Here is a 21,743-nt window from a genome sequence, read left to right on the forward strand (position 1 = left end):
TATAAATATTAAACGATTCAAAAACCAAGACAACTTTTTGATAATCAAATCAAAATAATCTTTCTATAACTGAAATGCATTACAAATTTACCGTGCTCTCCTTAATGTGAATTTAATTGCAGATTTTTCCTTTCCTTCATCTAAACAGTTATTTATCCATTAGGGGGTATTATAATTTGCCAACAAACCGGTTGTTAAGTTTTCAGGGTGTTTATTTTTCTGTTTTTATGGATTAATGAATGTCGTTTATGTATATGGGTCCAAGTAAACGCATCGTAGAAACAATTACTTAGCACGAATGTGTCTTGGACCCTGATTAATATTTTCGGTTCGCGGTTGGCCATTCCGTGCCTGCAAAAATAACAGACCCTCAAATTACTCACTGTTTTGCATACAATTTTTGGTAACAACTTATTAATCCTTCTGATATAATAGCATTTAATGACAGAGAGCATTAACGGATTGGTTTCCAAATTCTGCCCAAATAATGCTCTTTAATATCTACTTATTTATCAAAAATGAACGCAGAGAACGGCTTTATCTTAGAATAAGTGTCCCCTTTTTCTGCAGCTTAAAGCGTGCAGCTTCCGACGGACTTTTCATCTCATTTTGCCTGAGACATTTCACAGCAATTTTGAAATTTTTCAAACAAAAACCGTCGACATTGCCCTTAACAATACTCGGCTATTTAACTGCTTGATTATTACGGTTTAAATTAGCTGATTTATTTCCTAGGTCAAATGTGACTTCCTACTGGCTGATTTTCACTGTTCGTGGCTTGAATTGAAGTTTTACAGCGGTTGCGATTGCTCACGTATCTTTTTGAAATCTCACTTTATTACCAAGGACAAGCGCAAGAGCGCAAGAATTCATTTCTATATGTCACGATTTTCTTGAGACCGATAAGTTACCGCAGTTACATTGAAGATGGGCATTAGCTACGCATCTTTAACTCATTGTGTAGCAGCTAAATAGCTAGCCACAAAAAAATGTTCCCAGTGAAACCGAATTCCAATGATTAAAAAGCAATTATAAATATCGAAGATCCCGAACAAAAACACGGTGTACACAACTGAGTCGAAGCGAGACTCATAAGGCGTGAAATTTTAAAGATAAATAACTCTGGACCCAATTTTCGGAACTCGTCATACAATTAAATTCTTTAAATAACCGACCAATTTTGTTTTTATTTAGTCACGTATTATGAAAAATATTAAACTTGCAAAAAATCTTCTTGGAACACATCTTCAGTGCTAAATTGGATGCTGTTTTTTCCGACGGAAGCTGTCCGGCTGCTGAGAATGTCCCAGTATAGCTTAATATTAATAATTGCCTTAATATTTATTTGAGCTGTCTCCTAAATTGCGTATAGGGAGGAGGAAGGGCAATGTGCTATTAGAAGAAGTAGTTTTAAGTTCTTAACTAACCTTCAATAATTTACCATAATGATATGCAATATTGCGACTGAGATAAAGTGCGAAAAACTTATCAAATTAACAAAATCTGAGTGGATTTTGCCCGAAATCTTAGGTTCATTGCTGCAGGTCAGGAAAATTCGATAATCCTTCTTAAAACTGCAAGTGAAATTTTGCTCAATTAGAAGCGGCTTAATTAGTTAATCCTGCCTGCTTCTCGGTTATCACGTCAATCTTTTTCGGATAATTATTTAATTAATTGATATGCAACATTTCAGCCAATTACATACAGGGTGGATACCGTGAAAATTTTACAGAAGTCCTGGATTTTAAAAGACTTTCCTGCCTTGGTGTCGGTTAAAACAGACAATGGCCACGTTACAAATCTTTGATCATTCATTAAATATCTGCATGGGATTGTTTCAAGTTTAAATTAGAATGGGACGTAAACATAGAGGGTTCAGGAATAAAGTGGAGCAATATTTTGTCGTCATCATTAGCAAAGTAAACGTGCCTAAAGGTAAATAATGATTAGCCGAAAGTTCGTCGACGTACATCAAGCAGGCGAGTTTAATGAATGTCATATATAAATAGTATAGTTTGATTATGCACTTCTAATAGATGTCTGTGTTTGTTTGATATAGATTAAGGCTAAGAGGGGCAGGTGACTATCACCCCGTTTATTTATGGACGAGCGGGAGACATTCTGCAGACTTCGTTTCTAAACAAGAGCGTTAGCGCTATCGAATCGAAAGTATATTTTTATACACCGCGTTTGTAAAATATACAGACGACGTCGACCTTCTCTTTTGAATCACCAGCTATGTTTTCCCGTTCCGCCAAGTGATTTTTAAATAACTTAGACCCTAATTCAAAGAGGCATGTGCCAACAACATAGCCATTTCCGCTCTACTGCGCGATTGTTTGACTAATTTCCGTCCTCTGGTTGCAGGAGTCATACGGCAGCACTCTGGACCGATGGAGCATCTGTAATCCAGAGGAGGAGCCACTGGTCCTCCAACAATTTCTCAGATTTGGAGAAACTAGAGCCATAACGCAGCAATTGCTTCTGGCGCAACAGGCACTTCAGGAGCGCACCCTGGAGCGTCTGGAGCGCCGTCACTCGCCGCACCATCGGGCAATGTCCCCTAGTCGTCGTCCATCTCCGCCCAACGTTCATCCATCAGTCTTCCACTCACAAGTGCACGCTATGTCTCCACACCAAAAGCATCCCTTGGGCTTTCTCAAGATGCCACCAGTTTCCAATGGTCCAATTTCTTCAAACACACCTCCTAATACTATGGCCAGTAGTCCATTGAATCGACTTCAAAGTATGACGTTCGATTATCGCAAACTTAGCTCGGCAGGCCTGCCAGCTTTCCCTAACCGCGTCAGTCCTGATGTTGGAAGACGACGAACTGACAACGAATCGGTCGGTTTGAATTTAAGCATATCAACTTCTTTGGCCAACTGTTTGCCGCCTCCCCATCCACCGACATCATTAAGCCACTCGGCTGCTGCAATGGCTGTGTCTGCAAACGCGTTGGCTGCAGCCAATTTAGTAGCATCTTCATTTCCTGCTCTAATGTCGACCCGAATGTCTACCGGAAGCAAATCACCGTCAAGTGCTGAATTATTTCCTGGCAACGCTAATAGCGAGGAAGATGATGATGCCGACGAGAATTCTCATAGTGCGCTGAATTTAAGTCGGGATAGAGACTCTCTAAAAAATCTAAAACAACCCCGTTTGTTACCAGGACGTAAACCATCCTCACCAACTAAAAGACAGTGGGGTTCGCCAAGTTTACCGCTTAATTTGGGTACTCAATTCATTAACCCGGCAACTGGCAAGAAAAGAGTGCAGTGCAACGTTTGTCTAAAAACATTTTGCGATAAAGGTGCGTTAAAAATACATTTTTCGGCTGTTCATTTGCGAGAAATGCATAAATGTACAGTTGAAGGCTGTAACATGATGTTCAGTTCGCGGAGATCCCGAAATAGACATAGCGCAAATCCAAATCCGAAACTGCATTCTCCTCATCTTCGAAGAAAAATATCACCTCATGATGGACGAAGTTCACAATCTCACCCCATACTGATTCCACCTCAAACCGGGCTGGGCTTACCAGCAGCTGCAGCATTAAATCCACTAAACCCATTCGGTCCATTTCCACTTTTGACGCCTCCTCCAGATATGAAATATCACTCGTTAGCCACAATGGACTTCAAGCAGACACTCGACTTGAGCATTCAAAGAAGTATAGAAGAAAGTAAAACTACCGTCAAAGACTTTAGCGCTTTAGCTCTAACTTCCTCCAATAACCATCATCAATCAGACGAGGACGAAGATGACGAGGAGGGTATTGTAGTGGTAGGAGGAGATGATGACGATGATATTCCCAATGAGAAAAATCACTATGCAGAAAAGGAAGAAATGAAATATGAGCAACGTAATTCTGTGGAACGTGATAATGACCATATTCACAAATCACCTAGTCAAGAGCTCCGACCTTCTTTGGAGGCTTCCGAAGTCGTAATGGAACGTGTTGAAATCCCCCGAGCTCATAGTCCTATACGGCCTCAACCAATTTCCGACCAACCTGAAGACTTCAGCATGCCTGCTAAAAAGCAAAAAATGTCGATATCCGATGCAGATGAAGAAATCCTAAGTAACATTGACAGCAATGAGGATTCCTTAAGCATTATAGATAATCAAAGCTTAAAAGATGAGGTCAGTAGCGTACCGACAAACAAACGAAAGAGAAAAAGCCAAAATCCTACTCGTTGTGCATTACCTCCAATGTTAGATGACCCTGTAAGCGACGGGGACTCGTCAAGCGACGTTTTCGCTGAACGATTAGCTGAATCTACACGCCGACTTGAAATGGAAGCCAAAATAGAACCCAAAAGAGAAGTGAAGGAAGAAAATAGATGTGAATCTCCTTTAGACTTAGGGAAAAGAAGTCCCGATGTCAATGCGAACGAACGCGAAAAAGTCATCGGTAGTGAAATTAAAACCTCATTAGCTCCACTGTTTTCAATAGACAAATTAAAAAAGGAAAAGCTAAATCATGATTTTGACGCAGCTGAAGACACCGAAGACCGTCCAGCCAGTTCAGTGGAAAGCAATAAAAGTGATGAGTCCTTCGATTCGTCTAATGCATTGCGCCACTTAGAGAGTCTTTCTCATGGCAATTTTAGCGAATGGATGTCGAAAGGGTTACACTTGGGACTAGGGGCACCTGGTAGTCAATTCCCTCCGTTGGGGTTTATGATGAGTGGTGGGCCTCCCAGTCCAGCTCGCTCACAAACTTCTTCCGCTGGAAGCAGCAACGGAGGGGAATCAGCAGACGAAAATAGTCAAAATCAGCTGTACGGACACTTTGATAATGGACAATTTATTAGTACCATGGATGTGCCAATTGACAAAGACAACCCCAGAAGATGTACAGCATGCGGCAAAATATTCCAAAACCATTTCGGCGTAAAGACGCACTATCAGAATGTTCATCTGAAGCTTATGCACAAGTGCAATGTTGATGGTTGTAATGCCGCGTTTCCCTCAAAACGAAGCAGAGACCGGCATAGCGCCAACTTAAACTTGCACAGAAAACTTCTTTCGACGAGTTCAGATAAAGGCAGTCCTGGATTATCGCCCTTTGCCAGCTTTGCGACAAATCCAGCTTTACATGGAGACTTTTTAGCAAGATTGTATGCCGATGAAGCTTTCAAGAACCACCACTTGCCCCCCAATATTGACCAACTCATGCTCAATGGAGACCGAATTCCTCCGCCTCCTCTGCTGTTGCCTCCCCCATTGGGCGTCTTGCCATTTCCTCTAGGAAATTTCAGTCATTTCGGCCAATTTAATGGCTCATCTTTAGCTAAAGAACGGTCTTCCACTTCAAGTTCTCCAGTATCTTCATCACCACCTCCGTCAAATGTTCCATCTAGTCCTCCGAAATATATTCATTGTGTAGAAGAAGACCTACCCACTCCTGACAAGGAAGGCAATCTACCATGCAGATTTTGCCGAACATCTTTTAGTACGCAGCTTCAATTGAAGGAGCATTGTGAGAAAAACCACCTATCTGAAATGTTCAAATGTACAATAATAGGATGTCCAAAAGTATTTGTGTCCCGAACGCGAAGAAATATCCACTCGGAAAATGAGTCGCTTCATGTAAAAAAAGAGTCGGATGTATCGTGACCTCTAAGTAACGGGTTAGCTTTAAGAACTATACCTCTTTGGTGGTGATTGATCTGTTAAAGTACTTATCCGAAGTTAAATAAGTTTGACATGTGATTTTTAGATTAATTGAGTTAGATTTAATGGATATTTGACTGCAAAATGATAAAAACATTGAAGCAAATCGTTATTCATAGCTTGGTTCTTTAGATCTTTCCGTTTCGATAGTTTTATTATTTTGTAGTTCAAAACTACACCTTTAAGCCAGTTGTTTTTAATTTATTATGCTTGTACAAAAGATTCATCTAAATGTAAATTTATTAGCCAGTCGTGCGAAATACTCATTTGTTTTGTAAATATATACCGTAGTTTAGTGATCTCTAGTACGTTGTGATGTATCAGATGCTATCCATGTAAAACTATGTTAAAATTGCTCATTTTTATAATCGAATTGAACCTTATACAAATCTCTAATGGAACTTGTTTGATCCCTAGTCACACAATGAAATATTATTGGTGAAAAGGCTCAAAATATCAATTTTATATGATCTGTATGTTGGCCTGTAGAGAAAACTACGTTACCACTTTAAAAGATCATTATCCGTATATATCCATCACTGTGAAAAATTTAATCCTAATTAAAATGTATGTAAATGTGCAATAACTTTGTATATATGCTATCTGCCGCTATGTGTATAGATGTAAATAGTTATTAAAAGGATACTGAACGATTTCCTTAAGGTATACGAACAATAAACAGTTTTATTCTTTCCTAAAATATTATTTATTGATGATTTTTGTAAAGCTGATAAGTTGGAACGTCGCTTGTGTACACACGCAAAACATTTCCCATTAACCAAGTACATCTTCATTAATCGTATCATGCAAGATCGGAAGCCTACACCTACACACTAGCAAATATTTGAAGATGTATTTACTTAATGCAGATGTTTTGTTGTGGTTAATTGAACTGAGAAATGTGTTGTTTCATTTTAAAGCCAAGTTTACCGAAATGTTATTTTTATCAGCACTTTTTAAATGATTTTGTTATTGCACCCATTATGTACAGAAATATGTATCGCCTTTGGGCACGATAAAATATAGCTGTCTTAAATGATTATTGTGTTTTATTTTTGCCTGATCTTAAGCAAACAGAACCTAAGGCCATTTAGAATTCAATTTATCAAGTAACCATATATTCGAAACACTTGTGGCTTATTTAGGGTATGTGAAGGTTGTAAACTGACTTGAAATAGTCGAATACCACTAAATACTTAAGAATGTTGACGCTTGAGGCGAAGACCTAGATAGGTGTTGTGGAAAGGGATGCTTGATTTTTTCCTTCTTTAGACAACGTAGGTGCGCAATTTTCAGGCAAGGGTCTTATCATAGAAGGGATGATATGATAGGTCAGTTAAGTGGTTTCCCTTGGAAGAACTGAGTTGAAACGCCAGAAAGCTCAATTAGGGGCAACGGCGGTTAATGTGGGTCCCCGAAGTCAAAAGCAAAGGACAGTCTTCCCAATAAGTAATTGATGAAAATGTTCAGGGGTTATGTTTTGATAAGTGTTCTATTTAAATGAACCGATCCATTTTGTGACCTTGAAGGCAATGCGGCTAGGCCTGTCTTGGCAAAGGGGCCCGCAGCCCTGTAAATAATGAGTCTGTGTGACTTACTACGGGGGGGCATGCGAGTTTCCGCCCCAGGGGGCCGTATTCATTTCCAATCACCACTGGATACTGACTGAATCCGTTTTAATTTTCTATAAAGAATTATTGTTTTATAACACTTTGTTAGCTAATCGGCAAAATAATTGTTTGGCTTGACCAGTAATTAATAACTTGGCTTAATTGTTTCGTTTTGCCTCGGCCTTCGAGTCCGACAAGGGCGAGGTCAGATCTTCTACCTTAAGATTACTTACTAATGATGGTCGAGTATATGAAATGAAAACTTCGCCGTTCCTCGAGTTTACTATACAGATTTAATACAGAGCCGGATTCTATTAAGCGCACTAAAAACTACTGATTAATAAAACGTTGCAACACTTGACATAATATGAATTTATGAAAACTGGACCCTTTTTCCGTTTTATCGGGTCCAAGATAGTTCTCTGAAAACGTGAAACATGTGTGACACGCTAATAACACGGTGTGACCAGCGGCCAAATTTTGACAAGGGTCAACGGTGCCGTTCTGGGAATATAGCAATTAAGGATTTGTTAAATTATATGTAATTTCCGAAATGTCTTAGAAAATTAATTGTGATTTAATCGGAAAAAGTCATTTTGGGCAACTTGCCCTCGGGGTACCCGCAGACTTTAGATCTGCCATTAGATGCTTTTATAGGTTTCCTGCTCATGATTGTCCAATGCACATTTTAACATAAAATTGTTCGAAATTTCAATAGTTATTTTAATAGCTATTATGACAATAACTTAAAGACTTCCAAAAGTTTGATGTTGCAGCAAAAAACGTTGTGTTCAATTTGAAACCGCTTTGAGGATATTTACTCAAGTTTATATTAATTTTTGTGCTTCCATGTAAGTATATGAATTAATTAGAGCTTATCCATTTATAATCCATTCATTAATGAATTCATTGATTGAATCAGAAGCCAACATTATCGGGTTCAATAAAATGTGCAAGTGTGCAATTGAAAAATGTAGTACCGTTTCGAGATCATAGGGTTTTCAAGTGATCTCATTTACATAAATATTTCCCTGGAGGAAGATCAGAAGAACCATCGTTCGCATGTGAAAAGCAAAACGAAATTAGTGCCTTTAATCTGCTGGATGTGGTTAATTAGACAGTTATGTAACATATGAGTGAGAAAATCGATCTATCGTACAAATCGCAGGCAATTTAAGCCTGAAATGTCACGTTTTGCATTAACTTTACTGATTTGGCGACTACTACTGCTTTTTCGTGATGCAGGTAAACGTAATTGGGATCGAACTATCCACACTCAGCTTCTTAATGGCATAGGCGTCAAAAACATTTTTACTGGGTTTTTTATACATATTCGAAAAAAAAAATAATTTAAGCACTATTGGCTCGTAATTACATTTTCATTCGCACACCAGTAACATTTAACGCCTTATTTCATGCCACTTATAATAACTAGGTAGTGTTATAAATTTGCGACACGGTGTTAATGATCGGTCTTTAGATAAACCAGGTGCCCCGGAAGTGACTTAGGGTAGTGGCACGGTTCAATCCCCAATTTAACCCCTACGCAACGTGTGTGCATGTAAACACAATTTGTCCGATTTACAGATAACGTCAGGCCGCCGCATGTTATTTCTTTTACATTAAAAATATCTCAGAGCATTAGAACAGGAAATTAAAAAAGAGGATCTCCTTTCTAATCATGAGAAAGAATTACACCTTCATGCAAATGTTGGTAAAAGCACACATGGTTTTCCAGAAAAAAAAATTAAATTTTAATATTCAATTTTATTATTAGCAAAAGTATACATTTTTAGGTGTTTCGCAATAATTTAAATTCTTCTTAAATAGACTTAACTCAATAGTTGGAAATATTGGATATATTAGACATAGGAGATATTGGACAAAGGAAATATTGTCCAAAAATATGCTCGTTATAGCCACTTTGAATCATCCTTCACGACTCAAGATATAACACGATAAAAATACAAATCAAACATTTAGCTCAGGCAAAGGGACATGCAGACACGCTTAGTCTTTTGCACTATTAGAATAATCATGGAAAGGCCAATAAATTTCAAAATGATAAGATCGCCATTTCAGCTTGTCAACAATTAGTAGTCCCGTGACTTAGTTGATATGTTTTTAATTAATTTCGAGTTTGGAGTACCTAATTATTTTATACGCTTTTTCACAAATTGTTTCCTTATTTTCCTCAGAACTATTTCCTCAATATCGGTTGACAGTTTCCGTTACTTTGGAATCATTTGGAGGCGAAAACATCACATGTTTGAATGATTATTAATTTGGTAAAAAAGTATTTTTGGCGCCAATGAAAGGATCCACCTTTTTTGAATACGCCGCTGTTCAGCTGTCTGATTTTCGAATATAATTTCCATTGCAAATTGAGTAGAAACAGGCAATTTTGTCGAAAACTAAAAATTTTTAGATATTCATTCACCAAAATGCAAATAGGATGTCGTGTAAGGTTGCAAACAATTTGCGAATTTTACGCATGCACCACTGGAGCTTTAATTATATTTAAGACCCTTGTAAATAATCTATTATTATTTTCTAAATAACTATCTCGACTCGCACTCACCGACAAAACTTTGCGTGGTTCCCGTACAATTACGGATTAAGCAAAAAGACTCACATTTAATTGCCTCAGTTACAAACGTTTTACACAGCCAATTGCTTTCGATTATATGTCAGTGATACGTAATTTTTGGTCATTTTAATAACACGCGTTCTGATATAGACGATGAGATATTTTAGAATGCCATTTTATTAGCTGTTGAAAAATTATACAGAACGGGTTCGTTTGCATAATTCAAGACCAGTACAATTTTAAAAATATTTTAAGGAGTTTATTAAGATGCTTAATGCACTTTAAAGTCGTATTACGTAGCACAAATGACGTGGAAATGGAACAGGGACCTCTGACCCAGCGATTCGTCATTCCATAAACCACAATTCCATATTTCATGGGAACGATAGTGAGTTATTGATGAAAAAGTATATCTATATGTATCACGAACTTTGCTCGGCCTTTTCCTACATTTTCTTTTCATTGTTTCGCACCCTCTTTGTCGCAAATCCTCCAGAGGATTCGAGCTATTGTCCAAACCGAGGAAACTTGGAAAAAGAATACAAAATTTGACGAATCACCTTTTCAGTGAGTAATCTTCAGTTTTATATTCATCCATCATATATTTCTCGCACGTGTCTCACATAACGAAAGGACTGAAGTATTTAAAAGTATCTACATAAACTGAAAAAATTTATAGACAAGGACGTGGTCATTTACGTTACCTCGGATAAAAAGTGCGATTTGAGGTATAGTCTGCCCCAAGTTTTTGGCAGTTCTCGCAATAACTGACGTTTTTTCGCTATTACTTGTTCATCGAGCGAAACGAAATTTTATAACTTTCATCATTGCTACGATCGTGGAATTTTCTAAACCTACGAAAGCGAAATAAAGTATCCGAAAGGAATCCGTTTGCGAAGTGATTTGCTAACGACAAAATAAATATCATCACAACAAAAATTGCCGGTATATTTCGCAATTTTAAATAAGTTAGAGGAGATTTCATGTGGTAGTTATTACACATTAATCATCGTCATCTATCATCCAGATTTAATTAATCCATCTAATTTGCAAACACAAAAGAAGCAAGTCAATTATATATGATCGAACCAAGTAAAGCAATTTTCTGACACACTGTATATAAACTGAAAGACGATTCAAAAATGGCCAGACATCGTTTAATCATTGTCAGGCCACGGCAGAGCGTTTGACAAAAGAATTCATTTTATTTTCTTTTGGCATAAAATTGATGAGGAGCGCATTCGGTTTTAGACAAAAGCCAATCAAAAACGCTCATTATTGTCAGTAGGAGGGACATGCACGGCAATTACAGTGTTAATAACAAATAGGAGGTGATTATTATTATTACATAAGGAGCCGTTAGATGACCGACGATGGATCCTTTGAAAACAATGGCATAATAACAAAAGTATGCATTTAGTAGATGGTATCAGCACATAAGTATTAGACTGTATTCAAATTAGATATTTTGTTACAACAAAAGCAACTGCGATAATGCATGATGGAAGAAATAAAAAATACGCTGCGATGTCAAAGGCACAGTAGGTGGTTATTTTTTAAGATAAAATAGCTTCAAAGTGGCTTAAAAAATAAATCAACTGAGTTGTAATTTTTCTAAGCATCTAAGCAAAAGGACAGCAGAGTGCTAAATACTCGGGCCGCGTCCTAGATAACGTGTATTATCTATATAAATTATAAGTAAGACTTTATGGCCAGTAAATAACCACTTGTCGTCCTGCTAAGACCGAGTGCTTTGCTACGGAAGTGCCAGATATCATCTCCGCTAAAGTCCAGTGTCTCTGTCTGAAATATGGGCTCATATATCACATGGGCTGATGACATCGAATACAGTCTTTGCTACGCTTGTTATCGCACCATCAATAAATTATTTCGTCTCAAATTTTATTGGTTTAACTTCAAGTTTTTGCGACATCAAATTAAACTCTATTATGTCTCAACACTCACAGAAGAATGTCCAGCTAAATCTCGGGAATGTTCTAACACAAAACGATTTGATTTATTTATTGCTTCGGAAAAATCCCGATCAGATTTGCGAAAATGATGCAATAGAAAGTGTGTTAAAGTGAAACTGACACTGAAGACATCCAAATGAACAATGAACTCTCAAGAGAATTGTTGCAGTTAAATCATCAATCACAGCAATTGCTGACCTGTTGATGAAATCGGGTAAATACCGACTAAACGGCGTCTTTGTATAAAAATCGCGCTATAGTCATAGACAATTTGTTTTCCAAATCCGAAATCAATTACATTTTGGCAAAAGACAACGACTTTAGAAAATCCCCATATTCAATGCTGTCACTTTAAATTTCTTATTTTCCTTATGCTGTGCGCTGACGACGAATCGGGCAAACTGTTCCCACAGGATGAATAAAAATGTAAAAGCTAAAGCCCGAAGGAAATACTTACTGACCTTTTATTTTCGAATCCGTATGCTTTTCCGGAAATTGCAGAATGTATTTTCAATCCTTTAAAAGCTACTGTCCGAGCCATTAAATGTCAAACGCAGTTTAGGTTTACATGTTATGAAAATTGGGGAAAATGATTCCGTAAGGAGCGAGTTTCGACTTCAGAAAATTAAAACGCTAGATTTAAAAAATGTGGTGGTTTCAATTACATTGGAAAAATATCTGAATGAATAAGGAGGTACCATTAATACGAGCGGTAATGTCTGTCATCCAGAAGAACAGTATTTATGACATAATAATAATGGTGTATGGGATTTAGGTCCTTTCATGGTCGTAAACCTACAAAACGACCATATAAATGTGAAATATGATGCCTCTGACACTGAGAAATAGCCAGGAGACATTGATTCTTTTATAAATTTATTTGTCATTTTCCATAATGATGTAGGCATCTTAACAACAGTAGATATGATGTCGACTCACTTTTTCCTTAATGGTTTGTTTGTAAATTCTACTTAAATTTTCAGCGTCAGTTTTTCGCAAATCACAAAGTTAATTATGTAGCTTCATTATTCTTAACCGAGTTGTTAGAACCGCGTAAGTAAAGCCCGTCATAACATTAAGTTGACTAAAGTTGAAAAGCCCAAACACATATATTTCCAAGTTATAGCTAAAACAATGCAAACGGCTTTGTTAATTACAGCAGACTAAAACTATAAACAAACATTAGCTTGCCAACAAATTAAAACGCAATTTCCCGAAATACAACTAAATCCACTGGTTAGCTTCAAGGGTGGTCTTGTTTAAGAGTAAAGTTAACAGGCTTGCAAAGTTACCCCTTTCATGTATTTCCACCACACTGGTCATGTCAGCTCCCATAATGGACATTTGCTAAAATATTTTCCACTATTTGGAACATAATAGAAGTTCTTTTAGAGCAGTGTGTTCGCTTGATTTGGGTGAAATACAACTGCTGATATTGTATTGAAATACTATACAGATACAAAAGATTATTTTCTGAAACCAGCTTGGATACGGGATGTAATATTTAGAACTCAGTAGTTGAACAATTTTGAGACATACATAATTATAATATTGGAGCTTTCAACTGACGATAATAAATGTGTTACATCCACCACATCGAAGTTCCAAATGATGATAATTTCAAACAAAATCGAGAGTACAATAGGCCTTCGGTAGGAGAGAGGCAATCTATTCGACTATAGATCATTAGATCATTTTGAGCTACTGCCGCGATATTCATAGGTCATATATCACGATATTTTGACGTATCAAAAAGTAGTGGATACATTAAAGCCGCTTTGAAGTTTTATAAATGACACTCGGAGTTTGAAGTCACCAAATTGCTATTCGAACGGATCACTTAATGGATATAGTTCGACAAAGAAATTGCTTCCAGTTGTCGTGTTAGTTGGAATGTGATGAAGAACGTTCTTAATAGTAGCAATGTTTATTAAAGGAAGTAATGTTAAGTTTATATTTTTATGGGATTTCCTCCCCTATTCATTAATTTTAGTGCTTGGAGGATCTTGTGGCGATATTGTTTATGAGAGTAAATTGAAGCTAAAACCACATTTTTACTAATTTATTGTAATTCGGCTTTTAAGCGACTTGATTGAAACTTGAAAATGTTAATTTATGTTAGTACATGGAAATTTTGAATAAGGCACTGACGAGACTTCCTTGGATGAATGATTTAATTGCGCCTGGGGATCTGAATTCAAGAGTTAACCGAAAATGTAAATGAGAACTGGGGGATAGCCAGTAAATAAACCTTTTCTCTGACCAGAAGATGAATCGTTTTTGAATAACGTACAGTCATTGCGATACTTTCGAGTATTGGCTTTCCTCGGAAATAGATAAGGGTTGAAAAGTAACGACAAATCCATTCCCCCTTTTATCGACTGGGTCTTTTTATTTATTTGCATTAGAATGCGGTCTTTGCATTAGCATTTTCGCTAAATTTCCTAGACATTGCTGGACCAGGTTTTAGGCAAATTGAACAGAGCTCGTTTATTTACTTTTTCCAATTCTCTATGGGTGTTTCCTTCGTCTTAACAAAATGGGCTCAAATTATCGTTCTATTTTCAACAAAGTATCGTGTCTAACAGAAACAAACCGCACTTCCTCCTGCTATCCCAATAATGTTATGTTATTCGACCATTAAGTAAAAGATTATGACATGTTCCCTTGCCCGGAAAATATGAGCACGTAAAAATCCCCCTTAAGCCTATTTAGAAGCAATTGCTACCGGACCACCCTAGCTGGTCTGTGTGGAAGTTTACGTTTACATTTTTAACTAAAGTATACCCAGATTTATTACCAGCCTATTATATTACTGAACAGTAGCCGGCATAGGATTGCTACTTACGTCAAGGCATCTACATATGTACATTTATTTGATTCGACTCTTATAAATCAACTGCAAATTAATTGAAAAGCACAAAAATTTACTCTGCGGTTTCATAAAAAAGCCAATTTAATTTCCTTATATTTTATAAAGGTACTCTTTCAGATGCAAGTAGAAGTATTAGAAAGCGCACAACAAATCCTCAATACTAAATCAAAGCATTATTGAGTTATGAGTAGACTTATCATGGTAGCTGTCAAGAAATAGCCCACAATACACACGCGTCATAAATTCTTTTACATATATAATCGTGAGCTGTGGGTATATAGATGTGTTGTGCTGGCGTAGCATATACCTATACACCGTTCGAAACTTTAGCACGCTAATTACATTTATCTGCAGATGGCATCTGTGCATGCGAAACCCCGTAACTTCTATCTGATCACGCTATTCCTATTTGTAAACTGAAATAAATTACAATTGTAGGTACCTACTCTATCCTAGGAATAACATACCTGTGCGCTACGTAATTGCAATACGCTCCAAAGCGAATCACAACAACTCAAACGTCCTTTGCACGCACCGAATTAGCCTGAATTTTGATTTTAAACGGCCATGGCAGAAAAATGTGCAGCTTTCCAGCGGTATCATCGGTTAAAGATCAATCCACGCTATTTATCCTCCTTATTACTGACTCAAACACCTTACAAGATATGCCCATTGGGAGCTTCTCAGGCCGCAAAAATTACTTCAGCTCAAAAAACATGCATGCAAAATTCGGGTCTTTTACCGAAAATTTCGTTTCACCAAAAAAATATGACAGTGTATTTCAAAATGCCTGAAATTTCGTACCATTTTTATCACACGCGAGGAGTGCATTACGCAGATTCAAAAATATGCTAGAATTCTCAGAACCGAAATAATCGACATTTTTGCCAATGTAACCAGTTCTTGAGCTGTAGCGATCTTAACCCCTTAAATGTGCATATTGGTGGGCTTCTTAAGTCGCAAATAATCCATTGGGCGCAGGAAACAAACATGTAAAATTTTGATTTTTACCGAAAATTTCTTAAAATATCAAATCTGCCAAAATGTCCGAAAATCTACATCATTTATAGCACAAGGACGCCATGAATGCATTGAGTACATTGAAACACGCTAGAATTCTCAAGTCCGAACTAATTTTTGCTCAATTTTACGCAGTTTTTGAGCGGACAGGAATTTTACAATACGGTCTCTGCCTTATTATTGACTCAAACCCGTTATATATGCGTTTTAGGGGTTTTCCTAGGTCGCCAATAATTAATTGAGCTCAAAAAACACGCATCTAAAATGTTGATTTTTTAACGAAAATGGTTGATTTTTTTGCAAAAATATGAAATCTTCCAAAAGGCCTGAAAATCTACATTATTTTCATCACCCGAGCGTCAGCAACGCAACGAACGCATTGAAAATCTCGCCAGAATTATCAGATCGGAAATAATCGACATTTTTGGCGAATTTTAAGCAGTTTTGGAGCGGTCACGATCTTTAACTGACGATATCTTCCTGATTACTGACCCAGTCACCTTAAAGATGCATTTTGTGGAGCTTTTTACGCCGAAAACAATCCTTTGAGCTGAAAAAAACCGCATGAAAAATTTTGATTTTTGTCTGAAAATTTCATAAGGGGTCGATTTTTTGAAAAAAAAATGAAATATCTGAAAATGCCTGGAAATTTAAATCATTTTGTAAGCAAGTACGCCAGCAATGCACCGATCACATCGAAAACTCGCTAGATTATCAGGTCGGAAATAATCGACATTTTTGACGAATTTCAAGCAGTGTTTGAGCGGTCACGATCTTTAACTGACGATATCTTCCTGATTACTGACCCAGTCACCTTAAAGATGCGTTTTGTGGAGATTTTTAGGTCGAAAACAATAGCTTGACCTGAAAAAGCCCGCATGTAAAATTTTGATTTTTGACTGAAAATTAAGGGGTGGAGGTCGATTTTTTGAAAAATTATGAAATCTCTCAAAATGTCTGAAAATCTACATTATTTTTATCACATGAGCGCCAGCAATGCAACGATCACATTAAAAAACTCGCTAGAATTATCAGATCGGAAATAATCGAAATTTTTGACGAATTTTAAGCAGTTTTTGAGCCGTCACGATCTTTAACTGGCGATATCTTCCTGATTACAGACGCAGTCACCTTAAAGAAGCGCTTTGGGGAACTTTTTAGGTCGATAGCAATCTTTTGAGCTGCAAAAACGCGCATGTAAAATTTTGATATTTGACTGAAAATTTCATAAGGGGTTGAGGTCGGTTTTCTGAAAAAATATGAAATCTCCTAAAATGTCCGAAAATCTACACCATTTTGATCACAAGGACGCGAAGAATAAATAAATACCAGCTAGAATTCTAAGAAACGAAAAAATCGACATTTTTCGACCAATTTTAAGCAGTTTATGCGCGGCTTTGATGATTGCTCGACGATATGTTCCTCATTTCTCAAACTTTTTTGTTTGAGTATTGCGCAGCTTCTGACTCCTCAAATAATCGATTGGGCTCATAAAACCTGCATGAGAAATTTTGATTTTTCACCGAAAATTTTTTAAAGGGTTTTACACCATTCTTATCACAAAAAGGCCAGAAACGCAGCGAACACATTGAGAAACGCGTAAAAAATGTTTGTCCATTTTAGATCCGTGACGATCTTTTACCGACTTTTTCTTCTTTATTATCGGCTTAAACAAATTAAATATCCATATTGGGGAGCTTCTTAGGTCACAAACCATCCACTGAGTTCAAAAAAAGACGCATGTAAAATTTTAACTTTCGACGGAAAATTTCATAGGGTGGAAATCAATCAAATTCTCAGATCCGCAATAATCGACATTTTCGGCCTATTTTAAGTGCTAATCTCAGATGGATATACACAAAAATGACTAGACTGTGCCATATTAAAATTTCAAAGATATTTCACATACATCTCATTTTCTGTAGGTAGGTACATAAATTGTACGAATGTTGGCAATGATAACCGCTGCCAAATAAAGTACTCGTCTACCACGAGGGCATTTGTTAAAAGTTAATTAAACGGTATTTTACCAATGAGTAATCGAAAAACTGGTAAAGGTGTTTTAAAAAGGCCATGTGCCCGAAACGGGTTAGTCAGAGCACTAAACAAAAGCCAGCAGAGAGAAGACCGCCAATAGGTTCTCATTAGGATGTCTAGAAACGACCATAATTCAACCCTGATGTCAAATGTGGCGCTCGCAAGAATATTATTACAACGTTTATGGCCTGTCAAATATATGCTGGGATCGCTCTCTTCTGATCTATAATTATTGTTCCTCAATTTTTTCAAGATTTGTGGCATAATTTCTAACCCATCGATCGCCAATTTTCGATTTTTATTCTTTTGCCAGATGTCCGTTTTCCAATTCGTATATATCCTCCACATACATCATATTAACTGATAGTTATCTGTTTTCGTTCACTCACAGTTTCGGTCAAAATTAAAAACTTCTCACCCTGTTAGTCTCCAGACTAAGACGGTTTCTTGGGGAAGTAAACGATTGAAAGTGAATGAATTGCAGATTCAAAATATAGCAACAATATCATTGGGCGTTCTATTCACTTTCGAGGAATTTAATGCCTTAATGCCTGTCAGCAAAAGTAATTGAAATTAATTTAAAAACCTTATAATTAAGTGGCTTGGCATCGACCCTAGTCCTTCAAATGAACAAGGTTTGCGATACGCCCTATTAAGTTAATTTCTCTACGTGACAAACATAATATATACGTCCCGATGCCCACGCCTTGAAAAATAATGTACAATTTTTCAGTAATCAATTATCATTCCCGTTTTATAAGGCACTTGAGAAAAGACGGAAATTGACGAAAAATTTGAAAGTGGATTTTAATTTGATCTAAATCAGATGCGCATTTAATATTGTCTATATATAAAAGCCGTGTAATAATAAGTTTTTATAAGGACACTTTACACGCCAGGGAATTAAGATAATGCGCGGTCAGACTACGAACAGCCTGTTAATAACCAAGACGACGCAGATGCCCGTGGCCAAACGGGAACACGCGATTTAGTTGAAATTTGGAAAATTATAGGTTCATAATGCCTGAGACATATTGATGATGGCAACCCCCAATATAATACGTTTATACCTACCTAACTCTACTTTGACCCTCTCAATATTCAGCTATTTTACATAGTCTCGGCTTCATTCTACTGTTTACCTGGCATTCACTTAACTAACCTCTTATCAACATTTTTCAATATTTTCCTCGTTGTTTTTTGTCTCGTGTGGTACTCAGTTAATATAAATCGCTCAAAGTGATGTCTTCTCAAACTTAAGACATCCATTTTTGGAACAGAAAAGTTGCTGAATTATACCTTAGTTTGTCCTCAATGGCAAGACTTGTCCGACAGTACGAGTACTTCACAACTAAATGCGGAATGACTAACGAAGCTATGGTTTACTACTACTGTTTCGACTAGATTTCGTCAATCAAATAACTGTGACTCTCAAACGCTAAAAAACCTATATAAAAATGTTATTATATCCCAAGGGAAAATCACTATATGGCTGCCACGGTATATATAAAGTCCTGCATGATAAAAGACAATTGTGATGGTAGGGGCGTGGCTAATTCTTAGCGCCGTTTGCCGACCGGCCATCAGGTATATACCTAGAATGCCGCTCACCTGACGGCTTGTGATCTATTCCACAACGTTAATGGCCCCAAGTTCATTTGGTCCACGCATAGAGCTTTAAAGCAGTAACCATAGGCGCACATTTTTTACACTTGGCTACTTTAAATTAAAAAATGTATGCCACCAATTTTTCGTGCAGTGAATATTCGCTTCCATATCACCAATTTTTCGTGCGATGCCCGGTTTTTGAGTAAAAAAATAAAAGCCAAACTGTTGTAGTATTCGAATTGCCAACTGCTCGAAACACATATGCACAGGATCATTTTAAAGAAAAAAATTATACACCATTAATTTTTCGTAAACTGAAAATTAGTTTCCCATTTTATGATCAATGAGGGAAAAACGGATGCTTGGCATGTTTTGGGCGACGCCCCGGTTGCGAGCAAGAAAATAAGACTCTAAGCATTGTGGTATTCGAGTTTCCAAGTGCTTAACACATATTAATATACATGGGGGGGGGGCACTTTTAGATAAAAAAATATACGCTACCAAATTTTGGCAAAGTGAAAATTACTTTCCCATTTCGATGCATTGCAATATGCGAGTTGGCAAGTCTTCGAAACATTAATATACAAGAAATAATTTAAATGAAGAATTATACGCAATCGTTCTTCGCAAACTAAAAATTCGTTTCCAAATTTTCGATCAATTAGCAAGAGAAAAGCCCCCGAAATTTGATGCTTCCAGTTTCAAGTCTACTATGACGCCAGTGAGTCTTTGGTCAATAATTTACAACGTTTTACTCAAATTTGGGCCAGCACTTAATATAACGAAAAAAAATGGGAAAAATAATGTATCCACACCAGACTAAGTGAAAATACTAAGTAAACCAGCAAAGTAATTGATCACTTACCATTTGAAGAACACCTGCCAATACCATCCATGTGCGCCACTGGTTGGTAGATTCCAATTCGCTGCCTGCAGTAGATTGTCCTTTGTTCCGTTCCGCGTTTTCCTTATTGAAGATTTTAATTAAAGTTCTTCAGTAAAAATTTTAGGACACTTCTACAAGGTTAACTAGCTAACATAATTATTAGTTACAACACTAATGGCAATAGTCATATACCATGGTTGGTCACTTTTTATAGCCGTTTTCTGCAGAAGGAGTTTCTTCGAGAATTGAGACCGGCCAAGGCTTGCTATTGGTAGCATTTTTTCAAAATGTTTTACCGTGAAGATTGAACGATAAAATGTTGAAATATTTTAATATTTCAGGTCAAAGGTGATCTTGAAAGTTGGGTTTCTAATTTGAAATCTGAGAAAGTTGATTGCTGGTTAATGGTTTGGAAAACACTTTTTCAAAAATTTACGCCATTTTGAAGTATTTCAGCTTTTTCAAAGGCAGATAACTGTTATTGATTGTTTTTAATTCGATTATTTGATAAGCCGAATACACCCGCTGAATTTAATAGTTGAATAGTTCTAGATCAGAAGTCAAATCTGTTAAGCAAATATGATTTAGTCAAATAATCAAATGTTAGAAACTGATCTTTTCAACAGAAGAATGTTTTTTTGGTAAACAGGACAACATTCATCAATGGCAATTTTCTCTTTGTGCAATTTTTGCAATTGGATTAAATGCAGAAAAAAATAAGTAGTTTAATTCTCTAACCAATGGAAACAATCTGACCTTTTTCATTAAATTGGCTCTACAGGTTTTTGCTAAAAGTTGGCAATCTCGGATACGTCGACCGAAAATCGGGCCTTTCTAAGAAAACAAAATTTGAAATCATAAGCTATCAGACATCTTTCAATGAAAAAATATATGATTTTTTTGCAAAAAAACCATGTCTTGCCTGATTTTACAAATTGCCAATTGAATTGCCTTGTTTAAATTACTTAAAGAGTTAAAGGTAAGTTAAACACTGGAAAGACAATGAGGCTGTATTTTGAACACAGTCTTGGGCTTCTCTAGAAAGACAAATTCAAATAAGGTACAATTAAATATCTTTTAATGTGTACACTATTCATTCTTAACAGAAGTTGACTTCTTTGAAAGACCACTTTTTATGAAATAGTAATATTGTAGTCTAATTTTGGCTAAAGTGTCAGAGCAAATTTTAATTTGGAAACATCGCTTCACGTGAAAAAACAAAAAAACATTTCAATTGCCATTTTATAGAGCAAAATGAGTACTTTAATGCTCTATCCACACGGGCGGGTCCAGCTTTAAAGTCAAGGGGGAGTTATGTAGAAAAAACACTTCTGTCTTCTGTTATCTATAAAATTAGAAAAATTATTGTCGTTTTGTGCAAGGGTGGCGCAAGATTATTGCAAAATTTCATGTTTTCCGTCCCGTTTTGCATGTTTTTCGGAAGCAAAATGAGCAAGAACGC

The 21,743-nt window shown here is 36.7% G+C and overlaps 1 protein-coding gene across 3 annotated transcripts in view; it reads left to right on the forward strand.

Moving 5' to 3' along the window:
- Nucleotides 1-6,722, forward strand: part of LOC109541127 (zinc finger protein basonuclin-2) — a 100,525-nt gene extending 93,803 nt beyond the window's left edge. For all 3 annotated transcript variants that reach the window (XM_019909873.2, XM_019909872.2, XM_019909874.2), the window contains exon 5: nt 2,368-6,722. In XM_019909873.2, coding sequence (XP_019765432.1) covers nt 2,368-5,625 — 3,258 coding nt within the window. In that variant the 3' untranslated portion in view covers nt 5,626-6,722. The remainder of the gene's footprint in view (nt 1-2,367) is intronic.
- Nucleotides 6,723-21,743: the final 15,021 nt, after the last annotated feature.

The sequence above is a fragment of the Dendroctonus ponderosae genome, unplaced genomic scaffold, assembly GCF_020466585.1.
Source record: "Dendroctonus ponderosae isolate FM_Combo_2020 unplaced genomic scaffold, Dpon_F_20191213v2 Dpon_F_20191213_1, whole genome shotgun sequence".
NCBI lineage: Eukaryota > Metazoa > Arthropoda > Insecta > Coleoptera > Curculionidae > Dendroctonus > Dendroctonus ponderosae.